Source organism: Ambystoma mexicanum, chromosome 1p (genome assembly GCF_040938575.1).
Source record: "Ambystoma mexicanum isolate Mex_15411 chromosome 1p, UKY_AmexF1_1, whole genome shotgun sequence".
Taxonomy (NCBI): domain Eukaryota; kingdom Metazoa; phylum Chordata; class Amphibia; order Caudata; family Ambystomatidae; genus Ambystoma; species Ambystoma mexicanum.
Window position 1 is genome coordinate 157,092,321 of NC_090921.1, and position 21,673 is coordinate 157,113,993.

The 21,673-nt window shown below is 45.5% G+C and overlaps 1 protein-coding gene across 3 annotated transcripts in view; it reads left to right on the forward strand.

Moving 5' to 3' along the window:
- Positions 1–21,209, forward strand: part of NEURL4 (neuralized E3 ubiquitin protein ligase 4) — a 1,090,504-nt gene extending 1,069,295 nt beyond the window's left edge. For all 3 annotated transcript variants that reach the window (XM_069645712.1, XM_069645703.1, XM_069645722.1), the window contains one exon: positions 16,023–21,209. In XM_069645712.1, coding sequence (XP_069501813.1) covers positions 16,023–16,227 — 205 coding nt within the window. In that variant the 3' untranslated portion in view covers positions 16,228–21,209. The remainder of the gene's footprint in view (positions 1–16,022) is intronic.
- Positions 21,210–21,673: the final 464 nt, after the last annotated feature.

A 21,673-nucleotide genomic window follows, 5' to 3' on the forward strand; every position in this document is an offset into this window, starting at 1 on the left:
GGAAAGAGGAAGAGAGGTTACACAGGCTAGACCCTAGGAGGGCTTTAAGTTTTTACATCAATAGACTAGCCAGGATAAGACAGGCAGACCAGCTGTTTGTAGGTTACGCAGGTCACAAGCTGGGGTTACCAATAACTAAGCAGACCATTTCCAGATGGATCATTCTAGCCATTCTGGAATGTTATAAACTGGCAGGGAAAGAGCCCCCTCAAAACCTTAGGGCTCATTCGACCAGAGGTATTGCAGCTTCATCGGCCCTCAAAAGAGGCGTGCCGGTTAAAGACATCTGTGCGGCCGCTACATGGTCGTCTGTCCATACCTTTACACGTTTTTACAATTTGGATTCCTCCTCCAGTCAAGAGACTAGGTTTAGAAGGGCTGTACTGCATTCTATTCATCAATAGAAGACAGCGTGAAGTCAGTACTCCCTCCTCCGATAATAGAATACTGCTATGGGAGCCTATCTAAGATGACGAATACGTCGGAGGACACAATCCCTTCGAAGAACAAGTTACTTCTTACCTTGTAACGTTCTTTCGACGGGATGTTCCTCCGACGTATTCCTCATCGACCCTCCCATCCATCCCCGCAGTTCTACTTCCCTTGTTGTTGCAGCTTACGCTCCTTCAGGGTGATTAGTCTAGTCCAGACAGTAATACTGTGGGCTACAAAACGGAACTGAGCAACGGACGCTGCGCGCGGCCTTTATAGGCAGGATGACGTCGAACGTCGATACGGCGGCTGTCGAGGGACATCGACTCGAAGGACGTCGACGCGCAGCGCCCTCTAGTGAAAAAATGTTCCGAGGCCAGCAGAGCTGGAAGGAGATATCTAAGATGAGGAATATGTCGGAGGACACAATCCCTTCGAAGAACAAGTTACTTACCAACTAGTAACGTTCTTTCGATTGGATGTTCCTCCAACGCATTCCTCCTCTTAGATGTATTCCATCCAGCTTTGCTGCTCCTCGGAAATTTTTTCGGCAGAGGGCGCCGTGCATCGATGTCATCGAGTCGATGATCCCTCGAAGGCCTCCGTCCAGGGTGATGTCATCGGGTGTATAAGAAGCATGCGCGGCGCCCGTTGGCCTCAGTTCTGTTTTTTCCCCCATTTTTCCTGTGATCCTGTACTGTGTAGATTGTGCCGGCAGACAGGTATCAGCCTTGCGAGATTTGAGATGGCAATAACCCGGAAAAATCTACAGGTTGGGAGGGCGATGAGGAATACGTTGGAGGAACATCCAATCGAAAGAACGTTACCAGTTGGTAAGTAACTTTTTCTTCGAGTGGATTGTGTCCTCCAACCTATTCCTCAACTTAGATAGACTCCCAAAGCAGTATTTTGTTACTTTCTCTGGAGGAGGGGTCAGATTTTTTTTTTTTTTAGATGGCGGAATAAAGCACTGCTTTTCCAAAAGTCAGCTCCCTAGACTGGGAAGCATCCAGGATATAGAATTTTGAGAAGGTGTGAAGTGAAGACCAAGTTGCTGCTTCGCAAATGGACCTTATTGGGACACCTCTTCGAAGGGCCGTGGAAGAGGCGATGCCTCTGGTGGAAGGAGCCCTCAACCCTTCTGGTGGGTCTTTTTGTGCTAGTCTGTAGCATTCTGAAATGCAAAGTACAATCCAGCATGAAATTGTCCGTTTTGTTACCGATTGACCCAGTTTCCTTCCTGTGTAGCCTATAAACAACTTGTTGTCCACTCTAAACCTAGAAAGTCTAGAGATGTAAAAGCTTAAAGCTCTTTTTGGATCCAGTCTGTGTAATCTTTCTTCCTCCTTAGAACGATGAGGTGGAGGATAGAATGAGGCTAAAACAATTTTCTGACTTGAATGAAATTCAGATATTACATTTGGTAAAAATGATGGTTTAACCCTCAATACAACCCTGTCCTTATGGAACACAGTATAGGGTGGCCCAGAAGACAGTGCCTGCAATTCGCTCACTTTTCATGCTGATGATAGAGCAACTAAAAAGGCCTTTTTCCATGTTAGTAATCGTACTGGACACGTGTGCATAGGCTCAAAAGGGGCACACATTAAGAATTTTAGGACTAAATTTAGATCCCAAATCGGTACTTGAAATGGGTGAGGAGGAAACACATTAGTGAGACCTTTTAAGAATTGTGTTATCAAAGGAATTTTGAAGTAGGAGCATTCTTCCGATGAGTGCTTGAAAATGGAAAGCGCTGCAAGGTAACCTTTTATTGTTACGATATTCAGACCTCTATGTGCTAGGGTCAGAAGGAAAGATAGTGCTTCCGGAATAGAACGTAGAAAAGGATCAACATTCTTTTCCCTGCACCAGTTGCAAAACTTTTTCCAACGACAATGGTATAGAGACTTTGTTGCTGGCCTTCTTTCCGAAAGCAACACCTCCATAACATCATCGGGAAGGTTCCAATCCCTGTGTCTCAGCCTTTCAGATAACAAGCATGAAGGTTGAGTGTTCTGACCTCTGGGTGGAGAACCTGACCTTCCATTTGAGAGAGAAGGTTCTCTCTCTGAGGAAGACTTATTGGAGGACAGATGGACATATCTAGAAGGTCCGGATACCACGTTCTCCTGGCCCAATCCAGGGCAATTAGGATCATGCGGTTCCCGAAGCGTCTCAGCCTCCTGATGACCCGAGGAATGACGGGAATCGGAGGGAACGCATACAAAAGTGGGAAAATCCAATCCACCACAAACGCGTCCCCCAGGGATCCTCTCGGGGGAAATTCCCTTGAGCAATACCTTTCGCATTTTCGGTTGGTACTGGTTGCGAATAGGTCTACCTGAGGGGTTCCCCAAAGGGCGAAGATCTGTTGAATGACTTCCTGAGCCAGTTCCCATTCGTGGGACACCATGCTCTGCCTGCTCAGAGCATCTGCCGTCGTATTCTCTTCCCTGGCTAGATGAATTGCCGTTAGAGATTCCCTCCTCAACCGCCCAATACCAGAGCTGTATTGCACAGGGGTAGTGACCCCACACCTCCTCTTTTGTTTAGGTAGTGCATGGCCACTGTGTTGTCTGTCATTATCAGGACATTTTCCGAGGCCAGCAGAGCTGGAAGGAGATATCTAAGATGAGGAATACGTCGGAGGAACATCCCGTCGAAAGAACGTTACAAGGTAAGAAGTAACTTGTTCTTCTCTAGGATCTTCTAGATCGGTCAGGGAAATTACTTTAAACATTTACTCACCATCTACTCATTGATTGAAATTCCTGAGGTCTTGCAAAGGATTCGGATAGGTCTGTTTTGGCCAGTTCTTGTATTCAGAGCTCATCTTTCGATCAAAAAACACATTTACAATGCTATCTCAGATGCTAAATCTCCTAAATATGCTGAAATGCTCAGTGCCTCACCCCCCCTTTCCGCTGCTTAACTTGTCCTGCTACCTGAAAGACTAACATTTGTACATGTTGCGATCTCAGAACACAACTATGTGCGTAGCCAAGAGCCATTGGTTAAGGTTTTGTCATAAGGCTCTTCAGAAATAAATCTGTTCAAACTATCTTTGGGTTGCATTTTATCATTGGTTACTTGCTTTAAAAGTCAACATATCCTCGTTTCAGTGCTGCAAACACTACATTTCGGCCTTAAGTAGCGGTGAAGAATTATTTTGTCATTTGAGAAAATTGGGGTGTAAAATATACTTTAATGCGTCGTTATCATTTTTTCCTCAAACGTAGGCTCGAGTTCCACAGTGAGACTTCAATCTGGACCCTGATTCTATTATACACACACCATCCATTTTGCATCTCCTGACCTTAGAGCTTTTTACTTGATAAAAAGCATGTTTTCTAGCAGCTACCCCTGCCAGTCATTAGGGAGTTTCCTCCTTGTAAGGGGAGTTTTCCTAAAGTCCTACTTGCAGTAAGACTTTAGTAAGCTATCCCAGTGGTTTGTAGATCCCCAACTCTTAGTATCAGTCTGTACTAACTGAGGACCTTGGTTTTGTGGCAGGGCAATCGGGCTTATCTTAAGAGGAAGATGTGAGCTGTATGCAAGTACTCTGAATCTTAGCTAGACAGGCATAACAAAGAAGCACTTACACATATATTTATATAAAATATATATATATATATATATATGTATTATATTTACACCAGAATCACTTTAAATACTTCAGACGTTTATGGTTGAACACGTAGGAATACTAAATAATACACTTCAAAGGGCACTTTCGCTTTTGTGTTTGTTTGCGGTTACATTTGTAACAACGTTAGAAAGTGAAAAGACAGTCGTATTATCGGTAACTGTGCCCTCATGCGGTTTTCAATAGATCATACTGTAATGCATTTACTCTGCAAACACCTATAGAAAAGTCACTTAAAGGGAGGAAAATAAGTGGTTAGTGCAACGTAAGCAATACCTTTTTACCCACAGTACCATTGGTTTGAAGAAAGTATTTGTGTTAGCTTCTCCGCGATATGGCAGCTCTGAACCCGATCTCTGGATTCCTTGGTCTGGTGACGAAAGATGAGACAATGGACGGTGTCTCTCAGCAGCAGTCTCGAGGGAGGACCTGTTGCATGACTTTCAGCAACATCTTGGTTCACTGTGCGATTTTTGGTGCCTTTTCGGCAGCACCAACAAAGGACACAGACCGCCATGTCAATCTTCTTTGCTTCCTGCAGTCCTACACTCTGGTGAGGGGGGTGGGTGGATGATCTGGGCGAGTTGGGTCGGATCTCTGGAATGTCCTTACGGTTTCAGCAAAGATTTGGACTGATTTGGCCGTTCCACGACGATGCACTCGAAATGGGCAGCAGGTCTCCTGGCATTGGGGTTCGGCAGCTCTGGAAGCTCCTAGGACCTTGGGAGATGGCTTGTTTCAAAGTTTGTCTTGTTCCCACCAGCCAAAGGGAAGGAGTCCTCTTCGGAAATCCTCTGTCGCGTAGAAAACAGGGTCAGGACAACAGTGGTTGCTTCACAATCTTGCAAAGGGTCTGCAGGCGTATCTGGTCGTCTTCTTCGGTTACTTCTGTTTCCCGTGGTCAACTTGCTTTTACACTCCAGAAGCCTCACCTTTTATACAGTTCCAGCGCACACTCCTCTGCAATCTCTGTCAGTATTATACAGAAAGGGGTGTTTGGCTGTCCAATCGGAACAGTCAGAGACCCCCTCTGGGATCTGGACCTGTTCAAGCGCTCTGGCAGACAATGGATAGGGGGTGGACGACACCCCCCGCCCTACTTCCTGCCTGCCCAGACACTGTGGAGCATAGGCGAGGATAGCTACTGGATCCTGCAAAAAGCACACACACACAAGTTGGTACCCGATACTGGGTACTTAGTTGGTAGAATACGTCCACTGCCACCAGTCATAACTAGGTGATTGTTTGTGACTAAAAAGTCACGGGAACAGAGAGGAGGAGGATACAAAGTACCCCTTTGCACTCCACTGTAGGTGGTGTGTGCCAATCTCTGATTATAGAGTTTTGGGAGAGCTATCCTTAAGAACAGACTTTACTTGAGGATATCAATAGGGAATCTTAAAGGAGGATCATAAGAGTCCCCAGCAACACTGTCCATACAGAGCTGTGTTCTGCGGTAGTAAAACACAGATGCCTTTGCAGAAAGTGCTGGTGGACTCACTAGGAGAGGGGATGAAGCACCAAAATGATAAATCTCCCTTAACACTCCTTTATGTTCCGACTTTGCTAAATCAATCCTCCACAGAGGCAAAATGGTCATCTGAACAAATTGTTGCCTTATTCTAAAAGTTTGAACAGAATTCCACCTTCATTGGGAATCGCATCCCTGTTTTTAGGCTGAGATCCGATGCATCATCAGCTGTAGAAATACTCCACAATCTGATATACCGCAAAGTTTACCTACAATGGGTAACATATTTCAGAAAATCATATTTTTCCAAGTATGATAGATTTACTACTTGTGAAAAGTTTGCTACTATTGGCAGTTGACAATCTTCAAAAATCAAATCCATTAGTGACTTTTTGCCCATTGCACAGGAGCTAAGTCAGCATTGGTGTCCTTTCAAAGACTTGTTCCCGTTGCAAACATCTGTAGAGCAGCTGCATAAGCCACTCCATATACGTGTGTATGTATTACTCTATGGATACTTCTGCCAGGAGGGATGCCAAAATGTGGTCCGGTATACTTGTTCAATGTATTTGCTCAAAGCCTTGTAAAGGCTTATGCTGGCATCCTGTACCCAATTTCTTTAGTCTAAAATCAGATTCCCATATAGTTGAGAAGGACTTGGAGCAGGATGCAAGAGTAAGGACAAATTGCCTTCATAGTGATTTGGTACTGTTGGTCCTTGTTCATCTTCATTCAAACCACCCTCCCAGCCATACCCTTGCTACATATGCTGTGCTGCGAAATACATGTTGGAACTTGGAGGTGACATTTACTGGCACATGCATGGAGTTGGAGCTGCACACGAAAGGAATCCCCCACTGGGAAGCCCAGCACCACGAAAGTGATTGCCTTTTGGCAATGCTTCCCAGCCTACCCTGTGGGTGCAGGCATTGCCAACCCGTTGTGAGGAGGGTGATATAGCAGGGCTTAAAGATACTGGAATTCCCAAAAGGGTATTTTCATTTTTTCTGTGTATGCCTTGATATGATATGGCATTTATAACGTGCCTATACACAAGTGTTTCAAGGCGCGACGAGGCAAGGGAGGGGGAACAGAGGAAAGACAGACAACGCTCTTACTAGGCCAGGTGTCATTCAGTTCGCGCGTGCATGGCAAGGGGGAAAGGAAAAAGTGAGGGGGGTGGGGGGAGTGCAGCAGTACATGGGATAATAGAATAAATAAGATAAATAAATAAATAAATAAATAAAAAACAGCCAGCTGGTGCCAAGTACAAGAAAGTGCAGACAAAAGTGCTGGTAGGGGGACTGTAGGCAGATTAAAAAGAGTGATTTCAACATTAATACACCCAGATCAAACGGGTTATGTCCCGGGCGGATCAACAGACAACCTTAGAAGACTACATGCCGTAATAGACAGAACCAGGACATGGCCTGAGTGCTGCACAGTAGTAGTACTTAAGGCGTTTGATTCGGTCAGGTGGGAGTGGTTCTTTGCATCCCTGAGAAGCTTTGGCATGGGAGACAACTTTATGAGATGGATTCATATGCTTTATTCAAGCCCGACGGCAAGAATATGCATCGGCAAGCATATTGGAACAATTCACAATCCAAAGCGGCACAAAACAAGGCTGTCCCCTGTCCACCTTTCTATATATTCTGGCACTATAGCACCTAGCAAGATTTATCAGGAAAACATTCAAAGATATGGGACTCTAGGAAAACAGGGTACGACATTTAATATCCCTATAAGCGGATGACATGTTGCTATACATGAAACACCCCAAGGACAGTCTTGAGTCGTACCTAGAACGGTTTATAGTGATTCCCTCGGAAAAAAATGGTCGACATGCTAAAGCAACAAATACAAACAGTCGAATGCCAAAGCATCGACAACCTATATTTTATATGTAAAAGTGCAATTCCATCCAAACCAGTCCATCGACAATATACGTGGACTGGTTTCAATTGAAATGCACTTTTACCCTAATTTAACCCTTAAACTAACCCAAACCCCAGCCCTAACCCTAATACTTACCATTACATGTCGATGGAACCATCAGATTTTTTTCAACGAAATGGGCATTCGATGGAATGATATTTCGATGAAAAGAATTCGATGGTTTAACATTCAATGTTTTGGGTTTTGATGGAATGACCGGATACCACCTAGAGGTACTGCAGAACTTCACTATACTGTTAGGGATCTCGATCAGCAAGACAAAATCCTGCTTATTTCCACTGGCGGGGTGGGTGGAGGTAGATACACCTCCCGCACCTGGGACTACAATGGAAGGTCCATACCTTCAGGTATCTAGGAGTTAATATACAACACAAAACAAGAGACCCGCATCAATATAAATACACTAAAAGCAAGATTTGGGCTGGAAGTTTCCATCGAGTCTTGGGAGAAGATGCCCCTCTCAGTCATCGGCAGGATAGCACTCTTGAAGATGGTACCCTCCCCCCACCTTCTGTACCACTTTGTAAATATCCCATAATCTCACACCCAGAGCCTTCTTTAGGGACCTGACCTCACTGTTAAGAGTAGCCCTGAACGTCATATGCAGAGAATAGTCAGAGGTGGGATTGCGCCTCCCACACTTCAAACTTTACTACCTGGCAGGACAGCTCCAGCATGTGGCAGGATGGTTAGCTGATACAGAAACAGGCGAACACCAATATATATATTTCTGATGTTTGTTAATCTGCTTAGAATCACAGCTGGGTTAGTAAGGGAAGGAGAAATTCTTCTTTTAATAGAAGCCAGGAGTGGAATAGATTGGCTCTCCGCGAAAGGCGACCAGAAACTGGGCGGAAAAAAACAATCTGAGGGACCTCGACGCGTGAGGGATTGTGGGTACAACGCACGTCACTATAGGGATAGTGTTACAGACACGCCTTGTCGACGTCCCCTTTTCGACTACGAAAAACAAAATGCAATACTCCGCAGTGACCACTGGATGTCGGACCTATGCACAGCATGTGAATCTAAGCAGATACAACCATCAGAAATGCTTTTACGGTAAGTAATGCATTGTCATATATTTCTGAGGCCTGTGGAATCTGCTTAGATCACATGCTGTGCATAGGCCGACATCTAGTGGAAGCTGCAGAGTATTACAGTTTGTTTTTCGAAACTCAAAGGGTCGAACTAGGGCGTGCCAGTAATACCATCCCTACTGTGACGTCCACTGTACCCATGATCCCTCACTCGTGTAGGACCCTCCGATTGTTTTTTTCCCCCCATACTTGTCGTCAGCATAGTTGCGGAGTTCGCTGGCTTTTAGCCATTTATCATAAATTTATCAAAAAATCCCTGTTCTAAAATCCCATGTCGAAGAACCGACGATCGACGCCGGTACTTGTAGTTAGAGGACGAACAGCCGTCGAGACTACACATCGGACTTTGGGCCTCGGAAGGCCTCTGGCCTCGGCCCTGCAAGTAGGGAGAGTGGGGGGTGGACATACTCGCACACACTCGTTTTTTCCTACATATGCTTGCCCGCTACCAGATATTAACAAAGGGAGAGTACTCCATTTAAATTCTGCCCCAAGTGCAACCGTAAGTTCCCCTGGGTAGATAAACATAACACCTGTAACCTGTGTCTTCCAAGGGACCACCCCGTGCAAAGTGTAGAGCTTGCAAGCTCATCAAACCCAAGACACTTAAGGACCGCTCAACCAAACGTTGGGCCAACTATGCCAGGCAACTCGAGGCCATGGACGCTGTGGGTTCCTTCAGTGATGACAGCAACGCTGCCGTATCGGACGGCGAGGGCACAGGGGTGTTGTTGGGCACCCAAGCGCAAGCCCCTGACCTCGGAAGACTGTCCGGCGGGGCAGTTATGGGGACAACACCCGGCAGCAAGAGCGTTACCCACACACCTTCCTCTAAGCACACTAACCCCACCCGAGATTCGACACGCGTGTCGAGTGATCGACAGAAGAAGGCACAGAGAGAGCGGTCCACAGAATCAGTGTCCTCTGGGCATTCCAGGTCACGGTCACCCCATGACACACAGCAACCGTCTACGATTGCTAAGAGTGCCACATTACCTAAAGTCACAGAGGTATGGTCGTCAGACAAATCTGACCTCTACCCCCAAGTAGCACGTTCGAAGACTACTCCAGCAGTTCGTTGGACGTCTGCCTCCGAGATTCAACATCCCTCTTCTAAGACTCCAGGATCTCGTGACCCCACCTCCGAATCTAAACACCAGGCATCGAAAGATTCAGTAAAGTCCAAGGGGCAAGGAAAACATTCCTCTACACATGGGATGGGGGATAAACATAAAAAAGCCTCTGAACACGAGGTCCAGAAGGAGCAATACCCAAAGTCCTTACAAAAGTCCAAGGCCACTGACCCTGTCACTAGGCCAAAGATTGTCCCTCCCACTCCCCAGGATATGGGATTAGAAGAGGAACCACAGTAAGAAAGGGTAATTTCTAGTTCCACAGAATGGAACTCTGAAGACACCGACAGAGTAATGAGGAGAATGTCTTTATTTTGTAGATTTTTACGGAAAAGATCCTAATTACTTCCAAAGCTATCACAATACCCCTGCTACCTCCACCCCTTCGGGATCCAAAGACACTGATAGACTCCATACTTAGACTCCAGTTCAGGGGCTGATTTGAGACCCATTCACTATTGAACCTTACCAGCAGAATGGTGAGGATCCAGAAGTACAAATACTGGACAACCAGGCCGGGGTCGATTATTATGGAGACTATGAGGACCAGGAGGAGGAAGACGAGGCAGAGGTCTATAGTCTCAACTCCCCTATTCCCAAGGACTCCCCGGTGAATGATTCACCTGTTGATAATCAGCCCTTGCTAAACGAAGTTTTAGCCAAGGCTGCAGCCCATTTCCAGATAGACACTCAGGGGGCCCAAGAATAGAGGGATTTTGCAAAGCAAATTCTGGGGGATAAAAGATCCATTGCCCAAGCCATCCCGGTTCTAAAGTCTATTCAACGCAAAATCGATCCTTCTCTGCTCACCCCTAATTTTACCCGGTCAGTTAACCCACGTATAGAGAAATTATTCAGGGCCGCCCCTCCAACCCACTTAACATAAGGGGTCAGCTAAAACCTGACTAATTAGTGGTTACAACTACCAGGAAGAGGGCATGTTCACCTCTAGCATCTTCAGAAGCTCCTCCAGACAAGGAGAGCAAGAGAATATATGGGCTAGGAAGAAAAGTGGCATCCACTTCCGCTTACCAAGCAAGAATTGCTAACACCACCACTCTGCTGGCAAGCTCCAACTGCCACCAATGGGAACAGGTAGCTGCCCTCATTGCCTCCGCAACAGAACCTCTAAAGAGCGAGTTGGCCCAGATTGCGTCGGAAGGAAGATCAGTGTCTGGGTGCATTCTCAAGGCTAACTTCGATGCAGCAGACAATCCAGGGAGGCTTATTGCAAAGAGCACAGTAATAAAAAAGACACGGTTGGCTGAGGAAGTCAGGGTTTAAACCCGAGACCCAAGCCACCCTCATTGACATGCCGGTGGAACTAAACATCCTGTTTGGAAAGGCAGTGGAGGAACCGCTTAAAACGGCCAAGGACGAATACGACTCCTTAAAGTCCCTTGGCCAACTAACTAATAAACCCACAAACCAGCGGGGAAATAATAATTTTCGTCACTCTCGCAGCCAGAATTCCCAGAGAGGGTCCCATTACTTTCAGAACCAAGGAACATCGAGGGGTGGCAACCAACAAGCTACCCAGGGTTTCGCCAGAGGTCAAAAGAGGGGCCGTGGTAGGGGGAGAGGCAACCCAGGTAGAGGCGCTACGCATCCCAACAAACAGTGACGTTCCGCTCCGGTCCCTTCCCATGCATCCCCAGTAGGGGGGCGCATTTCCATCTTCACCCATGCATGGGAAGGGATCACTTCGGATAGATGGGTGCTGTCCACAGTGTCCGCGGGATACTGTATTGGACTATTGGAACGCCCCCGCGACCATCCTTCAAGACAGAAAATATACTCCTTGGAGAACCAAAGAATCCTCCTCGAGGAGATAGTCATTCTTCTTGCAAAGGACGCGATAGAACTTGTCTCAGGTAAACAAGGGTATTTATTCAATGTACTTCCTTGTGCCAAAAAAGATCTAACAATGCGCCCAGTATTAGACTTACGCCCTGCAAACAAGTATGTCAAGCCTCTAAATATTTCTCATGACTGCACTCCAAGAAGTTATCCCTCTATTAAGAAAAGGAGATTACATGGCAACATTAGACATGAAAGATGCCTATTTTCATATTTCCATGTCCCAGGGCACAGAAGGTTCTTGCGTTTCAAGGTAGACAGCCAGCACTACCAGTTCAAAGTGCTGCCCTTCGGTATAGCCTCGGCTCCAAGGGTTTTCACCAAAGTACTGCCGGGTGTGTTGGCGCACCTACGCAGGGAGGCAATCCCAGTGTACCCTTACCTGGACGTCTGGCTCATCACAGGGGAAACCCCCGTAATTTGCAGATCCAACATTCAAAGAATAATCAACCTCCCCTTTCAATTGGGCTACTCAATAAATGAGAAAAAATCAAGTGTGGTGCCAAGCACCTCCAAACAGTTCATAGGAGCTGTTCTAGACACCAAAGAGGGGTTGGCCTTTCCATCAGAAGAAAGAATTCGGAATCTGTTACTGCAAATTCCTCTATCAGTCCGGTCGCCAGATAAGAGTGTGCAAAGCGATGTGTTTACTAGGCATGATGGCATCATGCATTTACATGGTTCCCCACATGCGCATGCGTCCCACGTAGGAATGGTTGGCGAAACAGTGGTCTCAGGCAAGTGGTCAGTGGGACGATCTAGTGGTCATTTCGCCAACACTAGTACAGAGTCTTCGCTGGTGGACAAGAGAGAATCTTTCAAGGGGGAAACCCTTTTACGATCCAGAAATACAGGCCGTAGTCACAACAGATGCGCCTCTGTCAGGGTGGGGAGCACACCTCCTTCACCACACAGCTCAGGGTCTCTGGTCTCACACAGTGGCTCAGAATCGCATCAACCTGCTAGAACTTCTGGCAGTCTTCAGAGCGCTTCAGGCGTTGAAACCCCACCTAATCAACCTGTCAGTGCAGATCCTAACAGACAGCACAAGGGCAATGTTTTACATAAACAAACAGGGGGGCACTCGTTGCCAAATATGTCCAGGCTTGCCCAGAAAATTTGGATATGGGCACTCAGACGGAACATTTACCTGTCGTCTCAACAAAATATTCCAGGGGATCTCAATTCACTAGCGGGCGCTTTGAGCAGAGATCCCCTCCCAGAAGAACAGAAATGGTGTCTACACGAAGAAGTCGTAGGGAGACCTCTTCTCTCAGTGGGGTTTCCCCACTATAGACCTATTCGCCACAAGCAAAAACAGACAATGCCCAGGATTCGCATCCAGGTTGCCCCAGCCAGGCTCCAAGGGGAACGCTCTATGGATGAACTGGTCAGGGATATTTGCCTATGCTTTTCCACCAACCCCTCTGATGAAGAAGGTGGTCAACAAGATACACAGGGAATCGATGACACTCATCCTAGTTGCTCCTATGTGGGTGAGACAACCATGGCTCCCGCACCTGCGTAAACTGGCGGTGTGCGAACCCATCAGACTACTCTCCTAGCATGGCGGACAAACCGAGCATCTTCAACCCAACTCGATGAACTTGGCAGCATGGCTCCTGAAGTCATAGAGATTGGCCATCTCAATATACCACAGAGATGTATGGTTATCTTAAAAGAATCAAGAAAACCTAACACAAGGCACTGTTACTTTGTTAAGTGAAAAAGATTTGTTATTTGGTGCCAGAATAAACAAATCAACCCAGTTGATTGCACTCCTTCCAATATTGTCACCTACATGCTCCACTTACTGGATGCAGGGTTCATATTTAATTCACTCAAGGTACACCTGGCGGCGCTCTCAGCCTACACCACCTCCCATAACAAGGTGTCATGGTGGCGCTCGCAGCCTACACCACCTCCCATAACAAGGTGTCATGGTGGAAGGTGCCAGTTGTCAAAGCCTTTATGGAAGGGCTGAAGAGACTCCACCCTCCAATTTCTAACCCACCACCAGTGTGGGACCTTAATGTGGTGCTTGCTAAACTCATAGGACCCCCCCCTTTGTGCCCATGCATAAAGCTAGTCTCAAACACCTTGACTTATAAGATTGCCATTAAATCCATAAGAAGGGTCAGTGAAATTCAGGCTCTGTCAGTGCAGGATCCTTTCTTTACTATACATGAGGATAAACTGGTTTTACGAACTCACCCTAGGTTCTCACCTAAGTTTATTTCCAAATTCCATTTTAACCAGGCCATTGAGCTACCAGCCTTTTTCGACCAGGCCAAAAGCTCTGCTGAGGTGAAACTACACACACTAGATGTGAGAATAGTGGTCCTCTCTACAAGACCAGACCGCTAAGAAAGACAGATCAACTGTTCGTCTCCGTAGCTACAGGCAGAGAAGGAGATCGCGTCTCTAAAGGTGCCATCTCTAAATGGATAGTTAAATGTATCCAGCTGTGCTACTCCCTTTCAGAAGACACTGCCTTTTACGCCAAGGGCCCACTCCACTAGAGGTACTGGGGCCACTCTGGCTTTCATTGCAAATGTACCCCTTGACACCATTTGCAAAGCAGCTACATGGAGCAGCTCTATTCACACTTTTACTCAGCACTACTGCATTGACACTCATTCCAAGACAGATACTCAAGTGGGACAAGCGGTTCTAAGACATTTGTTCGCTCGTGACCCTTCTCACATCCCACCTCCTTCTAACACTGCTCGCTAATCTATGAACAGCATGGGATCGAAGCAGATTCCACAAGCCTCAGAAGGGATACATTACTCGCCGTAATCGTATTTCTGATGCTTGTATCTGCTTAGATTCACATGCGCCCGCCCTTCCTCCCCTCTGAGAGAAGGCGCATGGATGCTTGTAGTCTTATCTATCTGCTTGATACTCTGTGCTCATGCTACTCCTCATGCTACCTCATGTCAGAAAAAATGCAATCTGAGGGTCCTACACGCGTGAGGGATCATGGGTACAGTGGACGTCAGACTAGGGATAATATTACTGGCATGCCCTAGTTCAACGCCCCTTTTCGAGTTTCGAAAAACAAACTAATACTCCGCAGCTTCCACTAGATGTCGGCCTATGCACAGCATGTGAATCTAAGCCGAAACAAGCATCAGAAATAAGATTACGATGAATAATGTATCATATATATATATATATAGAGAGAGACAGAGAGATATAGAGATGTAGAGCTAGATGTATAGATAGATGTAGAGATAGAGCTAGATATAGATGTATAGATAGATATAGATAGATGTATAGGTATAGATAGATGTATAGATATATATAGCCCAGTTTCTCCTAAAAGAAGTGTTGTGGTTAATAAAGACGAGGATTGCAGACACTCTGGTCCTCCTGCTGTTGGGTATGGTCCAGAACCAAGGCAACACTAAAACTAGGAGAACCCTACTCCTCTAAGATTCCTCTGGCGGCCATACACAATTGCAGAAGAAGACTTAGCTCAGAGCAGAACATACTGGAAGGAAAAGGGAGGGGGGGTAGTGACTATAGGAGAGCTCTACTACTATGAAAATCTCCTAACATTTCAAGATTTGAGGAAAACAATTGGGATACACATGGGCCAGTTCATAACGTAGTCTAGAATGATGCACAGTAAAACATAAATGGCTTCACAAATCGGTGAGAAGAGAATGCAGTGCTGGGACATGTCAGAGGGCGGACATGCTGTATCTAGACTGTATAAGGGATTGCTGGAGGCATTACCCAGGGACCTGCTCAAAGTGAAGAGAGCACGGGAGACAGATCGTTATGGGTTGGGTTTCATTGAACGGGGGTCCCTATGTATCTTAGAGGAGATGGCTGTGTAGTCAGGATGTGATGCCAGGTTGATCTCTGCCCAAGCTTTTTTGTGTAGATGTTTGTGTTCTCCTAGCAGGGAAGGTATGTCCATCCCTTTGTGTTTAGGAGTGATTTCTATGATCGAACAAATGATGGAAGTGACATTAATGTAAACTGTGGAATTTCTGTTGTAACGCATGTGCTTTATTTCTGAAGCAATTATGAAAAAGGCTTCCTGTAATCTTGTAGACTCTCTTCAGATCAGATCAGATAATACAATAGTAGACCTGCTATGTTCACCATCTGGTGCTGATGCCTCCGATCTGAGCACCTCAACACACCACTGTAGGCAGCTACAAGGGGCATACACCGGCTATTGGCCCCCATTTCTTTCCTTTGAAAAATGTAAGAGTAAGACTGATCCGGCCCAGCTATGGAGGGCTGGTATCTGCCTTCAAATATCTGCATTGCTATTCCTCCATCCCCCTCCACCTTATAGTTTTGCTGGCATGCCCACAATGTCCGCTCCCACCTTACCCCTGTGGATGAGTCCAAGTGTGCTGTCTGATGACTAACTCCTGCTTTCTTCTCTTTAGATACAAGGATCCAAAGTCTCATCGGCAGCACATGGCCCAGGTGGCGTTTCAGGTGTGTGTGAAGCCAGGCTCCTACAAGACTGGGCCACAGACTATTAGTGCCACTGAGCCTGTGGACCCCCGCTTCAATAGCAGCGAGCTTGACTGGGTGACCAAGGAGAAGGGGGCCATTGTGCTGTATGGATTGTTGGTCCGTTTGGAGTAATGGATTATGGTTTGTTTGATCGAATTATCAAAGGATGGAAGCTTTGCATCCTGGAACAGTCTCCCTGGGACCTTTTACAAGCTGGAAATTAAAATGACTTGGTGGGAGACTGAAGGAGACCCTCACTGTCCCCAGACGGATCTGCGTGAAGCACAGATTTCAGTCTGCTGAGACCAGGTTCCCAGGAACAGAGCTCAACGCACGATATTAAACCACTTGGTCACTTTGACTTATGGGGGCGGGGTGGGACAGAAGCCGGCGAGCAAGACTTTTTCATTCAGTTTTTAAAGGCCTTTGCCTTGTGGGTGTGGGTGTGGGTGTGGGGGTAGTGGTGGGGATATTTTTGCACAGTGGAAGGAGCGTAGGAGCCCACCCTAAGGATCAATCGGAAAGTGCTTTTAGATTCTCAATGCCAAGAACATGTCTGCTAATTGAGTTTGGGGGCCAGTGGAATGGGCTATTGTTTTTTTCATCCTGCAAACCTTTCAAGCACGATGGCCAAAGAGGTATGCTTGTACACTGAGATTCACTTTAAGTTTCCTTGACTGACCACTCCTGCTGTGCACCTACCGGGTAGGTGTGCGCTTTTGCAGGCCGTGCACAATCTGCACTCTTTTGAGAAGGCTTTGTTTGGCAGGCATGGGCAATCTCCTGTCACATCATTGCATTTTGAGATCTTTTGGTTAAGATCAGCTTAATGTGGGCTGAATACACAAGGAACATTCTATTGAGGGTACAAATAATGAAATCATCCAACTACTTGGCTTTTGGGTGTGTGGGGGGATAGCTGGGCGAAGGGGGCTAGAGAGACAGTTGTGGCAGGATGATTGTAATTCGTCTGGGGGGTGGGTCAGGTTTGCTATCTCATCGCATATGACTGCTACCTAATGACACAGATGGGTACTTTGTAGGCGAGTATGTCGACTGCATGTGTAGGCAGAGGGGGCATGCTAGCGGCATACAAAGAAGGAACTTGATTATGTATGCTGGCTACATGTGACCGGGTGTGCACTTTTTTTGTATTTGTCAGTGAAACCCATAAGTGCACAGATGAATTCATGGATTGTGTTAATTGTTTGAAAAAGCTTTGAGTACCTTAGGAAATTGGGTTTGTATGTATGTGGAGTAGTGTGTTGCTTGCACTATGGGCCGGCCCCAATGAATGCATACCTAGGTGGTGGCCTGAAAGAGTGTGTATGACTAGCTATATACTATAGTGAGTGTAACAGGATTGTATTGGCTGTTATAAGGATGTAGGAATGCATGCATACAATAAGACAGGTTGCTGACTGGATGTGGTTGGTCATGCCTTAATATGTTGGGTGCATATTTCAGGCAGGTGTATTACTTTGTGCACTGGTCAGATGTAGTAGCCATATGTGATTGGATAAATAGTGGGATGAGAGAGATTGGGTCTTGTGGTGGGATGGTGCTGTATATCATTTTTGATATTCTTTACTATGAATGTTGTTTGGCTGTTGTGATGTACTCCACTACTTTCTCTATTATTTTGTTTCAAGGATGATTTCCTGTTTCCTTCCAGCCACCTACCCAGTATGTTTTTCACCTACCTTTCCGGCCCCTTTATTCTCAGTGTGGTTTACTGTGCTGCTCTGCTTTGGTGTTTACCACTACTGTTGCTGGTTCCTTTCCACAACCACCTGCCCTAACATCTGCATAGCATAAACTTGTTTTATGCATGTTCCTTGCTGAATTTATGGCACTGCTGCTGTAAGTGTATGCTAGTTGCCTGTTGTGACTGTGGGTGGGGTTGGAGTCCTACCAGTGCCCCCTGGGTCCTGCATACGTCCGAGTGAATGCCAGTGGCACCTTTTTCTTCACTTTCACTGCAGACCACGAGCAAATGGCAATTTCATATGAACTACAATATTTGACCTGCATTTTCAAGGATTGAGTTGTAAAGCTGTTGTATCTGGGGGTAATTTGCCACAGATTATATCCTCCTCATGCCTTGAACAATTGGAGCAAACAGATATTGTCCTTTTAGACACATCGCTCTGTGATATGGGCATCTAGGATATTACCTGCTTGATGTGGTGGGAATCTGTATTGAAGTGCACCTTTCGGATAATTCAACACATGCTGCAGAAAGGACTCTGGGATATTACATGCTTGGAGAGTGAGATTCTGGGATGTTTCATCCCTAGGGTGTTAAGACTCTGGCATTGTACAACGTGGGACATGGCGGTGGAATATTGGGTGCCTGGGGCTTGTCCAAATGCATTCCATAGGGAATCTACAAATTTGGGGCTGCAAAAACCTGCACAATTCTATAAATGGGGTTCCATAAACTTTTAAAATTCTACACGTGGTGCCAAGAGACTCGTGAAGGCTCAATACTTCAGGCAGAAAGACATCTTTGACTATTCTACATCACAGGCATTTTATATTAAAATATCCCAGAGAGTCTCCAAACATGTAGTTAAGTGGAACTCTGGCAATTACATATCTGATGCAGAAGTTGTATTTTGATATGCCAAACCTACGGTAGAAGTGTAATTCTGGTTATTTCACTTCCAAGGCTTAAAGAAAGCTGGGTTCGTTCATCTACACACACTGTTCAAACCAGGAACTTGATTATGCCTTTCCACCTTGGTTTGGTGGGGCAGGGGTAAAGCGAGAGCTAGGAATACTTATTGACTGAAATGGGGTGCTATGTGTTATGTATTACCCTCCATACTTTCGTAGCCTAGAATTATTTACATCATTTCCTTTGAATGTAAACTTCCTGAGAAGTACGCAGCCAGCTGCTCCTCCCTGAGATAGTTGGCGATAGGACAGATGAGGCACTTTCTAGTGGTTATATAATTGGGTCACTCTTTTCCTGCGTTTGGCAACTCGGGTGCCATTCTATAATGCAAAACCTGTTTTCTAGCAACATGTCTCGGGTTACTGGAGCATTCCAGTATCCCACATTGGACCCAAGCAAGTCATAGTGATTCCAGGAGTAAAGTGTCTTATAATGAAAAACCCCGTTTTCTGCAATCTCTGTGAGAGAACCATGGTCAATGTGCCTGATTCTCACATAGCAGAAAATGGCATTATGTATCCCCTTTACTTCAGTCCAGCATGGGCAATAGGTCCTGACGCATTACCTTACACGTCTCATTCACTACTGTTCCAATCTTACTTGGATTTGGGTCCTCTTCCCACCTCCCCCAAACCTCACCACCCTGTTCACAGGAACCAGAGAGCTTAACCTCATTATTTACCTAATTATTTATATAAACCTATATATACATTTTATTTTCTGGCGATTGTGAATCTGGCAATTAACATTTGGCCTATATCTCATTCTAGCGCAATGAACTGAAACATAAGACTCACATGCAGCTAGTGTTTCACCACACGAGTGGCCAAGTGTCTTGTCTAATCGCATGATGTTGACGCAGAACTTTTAATTCTACCACAGCCGCTCAGTGATCGGAGCACACCTAGAGTTATGAGTGTCCCAGCCAGAATTGGATAATCTGAGCATCTTCTCACAACATGCTGGATAATCTGGTGGTGATTCTTGGACGCCAGTCTTTCCCATCATGCACTGTGGTTACAACCCCATGGTGCACAGCCTTAGGATAAATCAATGGCCAGATTAGCTTGTTGCAGCTGTCCTTCTGACGTCTTCAAGGAAAACCACATTATGGAATTGCTTTTCTTTTTAAACTTCTTCCTCCTAGATTTTCATCTGAACATATGTTCAAGCTCTGAGTTTATGGGAAAACAATGGTCCCTTTATTTTATGTAGATTTTTCACAAAAGGTTAAAAAAAGAATCTATTTAAAACTATAGTCACGCCAGCCACGGGACTAGAATTGAATTTAGGGAATGTTATCACTCCCCACCCTCTTTAAACCTTGTGATTCTGTTTGTTTGAAGAGGCTGACTATCAAGTTTTTGTGGCAAGTAATTCTGCTGGAAAGGTCAATGAAATCTGAACCTACTTCATGGTTCCACTAGAATGAGGCCGTGATTGGGACTAATCCCCAATTATAAACAAGTAAGGGACAATGGATAGTTCAAATGATGTCATTGTGCCATGCCAAACAGGGAAAAGTAAGATACTTAAGGAAGCTGTGCCATTGAAGATTGAGGTTGTTAATTGGTCTGAGATTTTAGCTGGCTCTCTAACTCCCAGGTTTTGCCATATCAGACATTTAAATTCGGGTACATTTGCTCTACATTGCCATTTTTGGAGGTGGTTGGGCACTCTAGGAATGGTACATCGTGGCATTGACACTTCATTTTACTCTTTGTGACTATGACCTGTCGTGTATGATGGAGGAATTTCATAAAAGCACATAGTGGACAGGTTTTGCAGTTTGTGTTACAGCTGTCCCAAGTAATTTCATCTTTCCCAATATATTTAACCTCTCTGTAATACCCAGGACAGGAACCGTAACATTCTTCAGCCACCAGTAGAAAGATGTGAGCCCCCACCATTTGTATGGGCGGGGCATTGACATCCAATCTTCAACTTTCCATAGTTTGGAGTAAATCTTTTGAGTTTGGCAAGGACTACTTTCATGGTTTTTGCTGAGGTAAAGTGCATTTCTTTCCGATGCAACTGTCCCACAGGGGTGTTGTCTCACTTAGTGCCTGCTATTCTCATGTGTTTCTTTCAGTCCAGCATGGGCAATGGGTCGTAACACACTACCTTCTGATGCACTATCTTCCACCCCCTCTTTACTACTTTTCTTATTTGGCACTTAGATCCTCTCTGCTCCCTCTCAAATATCCCTTCCACCCCCTCCCCACCACCAGTTCCTGCACTGGTCAGCCACTGGCTGCATCTTATTTATTAAAAGGGTGGATTTTGTTGAAATGTGAATTTTGGGAGTTACAGCTCCGTTTCATAAGCTGCTTTTTTCACTTTATCATTTGTAAAAAAAATATATCTTTTTTTTAAACAAGTGACTTTATTGTACAGACTGTTAAATAAATCTCCATGATTTACATAAAAAGTGATTTTCTCTCATGGCTGTAGGAACACATAATTGGTTCCATGTGTGATGATTTTAATAGTCTTGTATGTATTACATAATTCAACAGCTGACTATTTTCAGCCTCCATATAATTGACATTCAAATGCACCTGTATTTTGTTCAGTCTGGTCATGCCATTTCCTAGCAAGAGGTCTTAAGTTAGTACTCCTGATGAAGTCAAAGCAACATATAATTGCAGCAGCCGAAAATGCTGACTTTTAAAAAATATATATTTTTTAATTAAACCCCCTTTACACCACATAGATATGCGCGGGACACCCCCTGCTGCCCCCCCATATTACTATAATATCCCATACCTCCCCACATATATGTGGTGTAAAGGCGGTGTTTACATTTTTTTTTTTTTTTGGAAGTCGGGCATTTCGGCCTTCGCAATTGTGGGGGTGACCTTTTGGGCCATTTCCAGCAACATCAGTACCCAG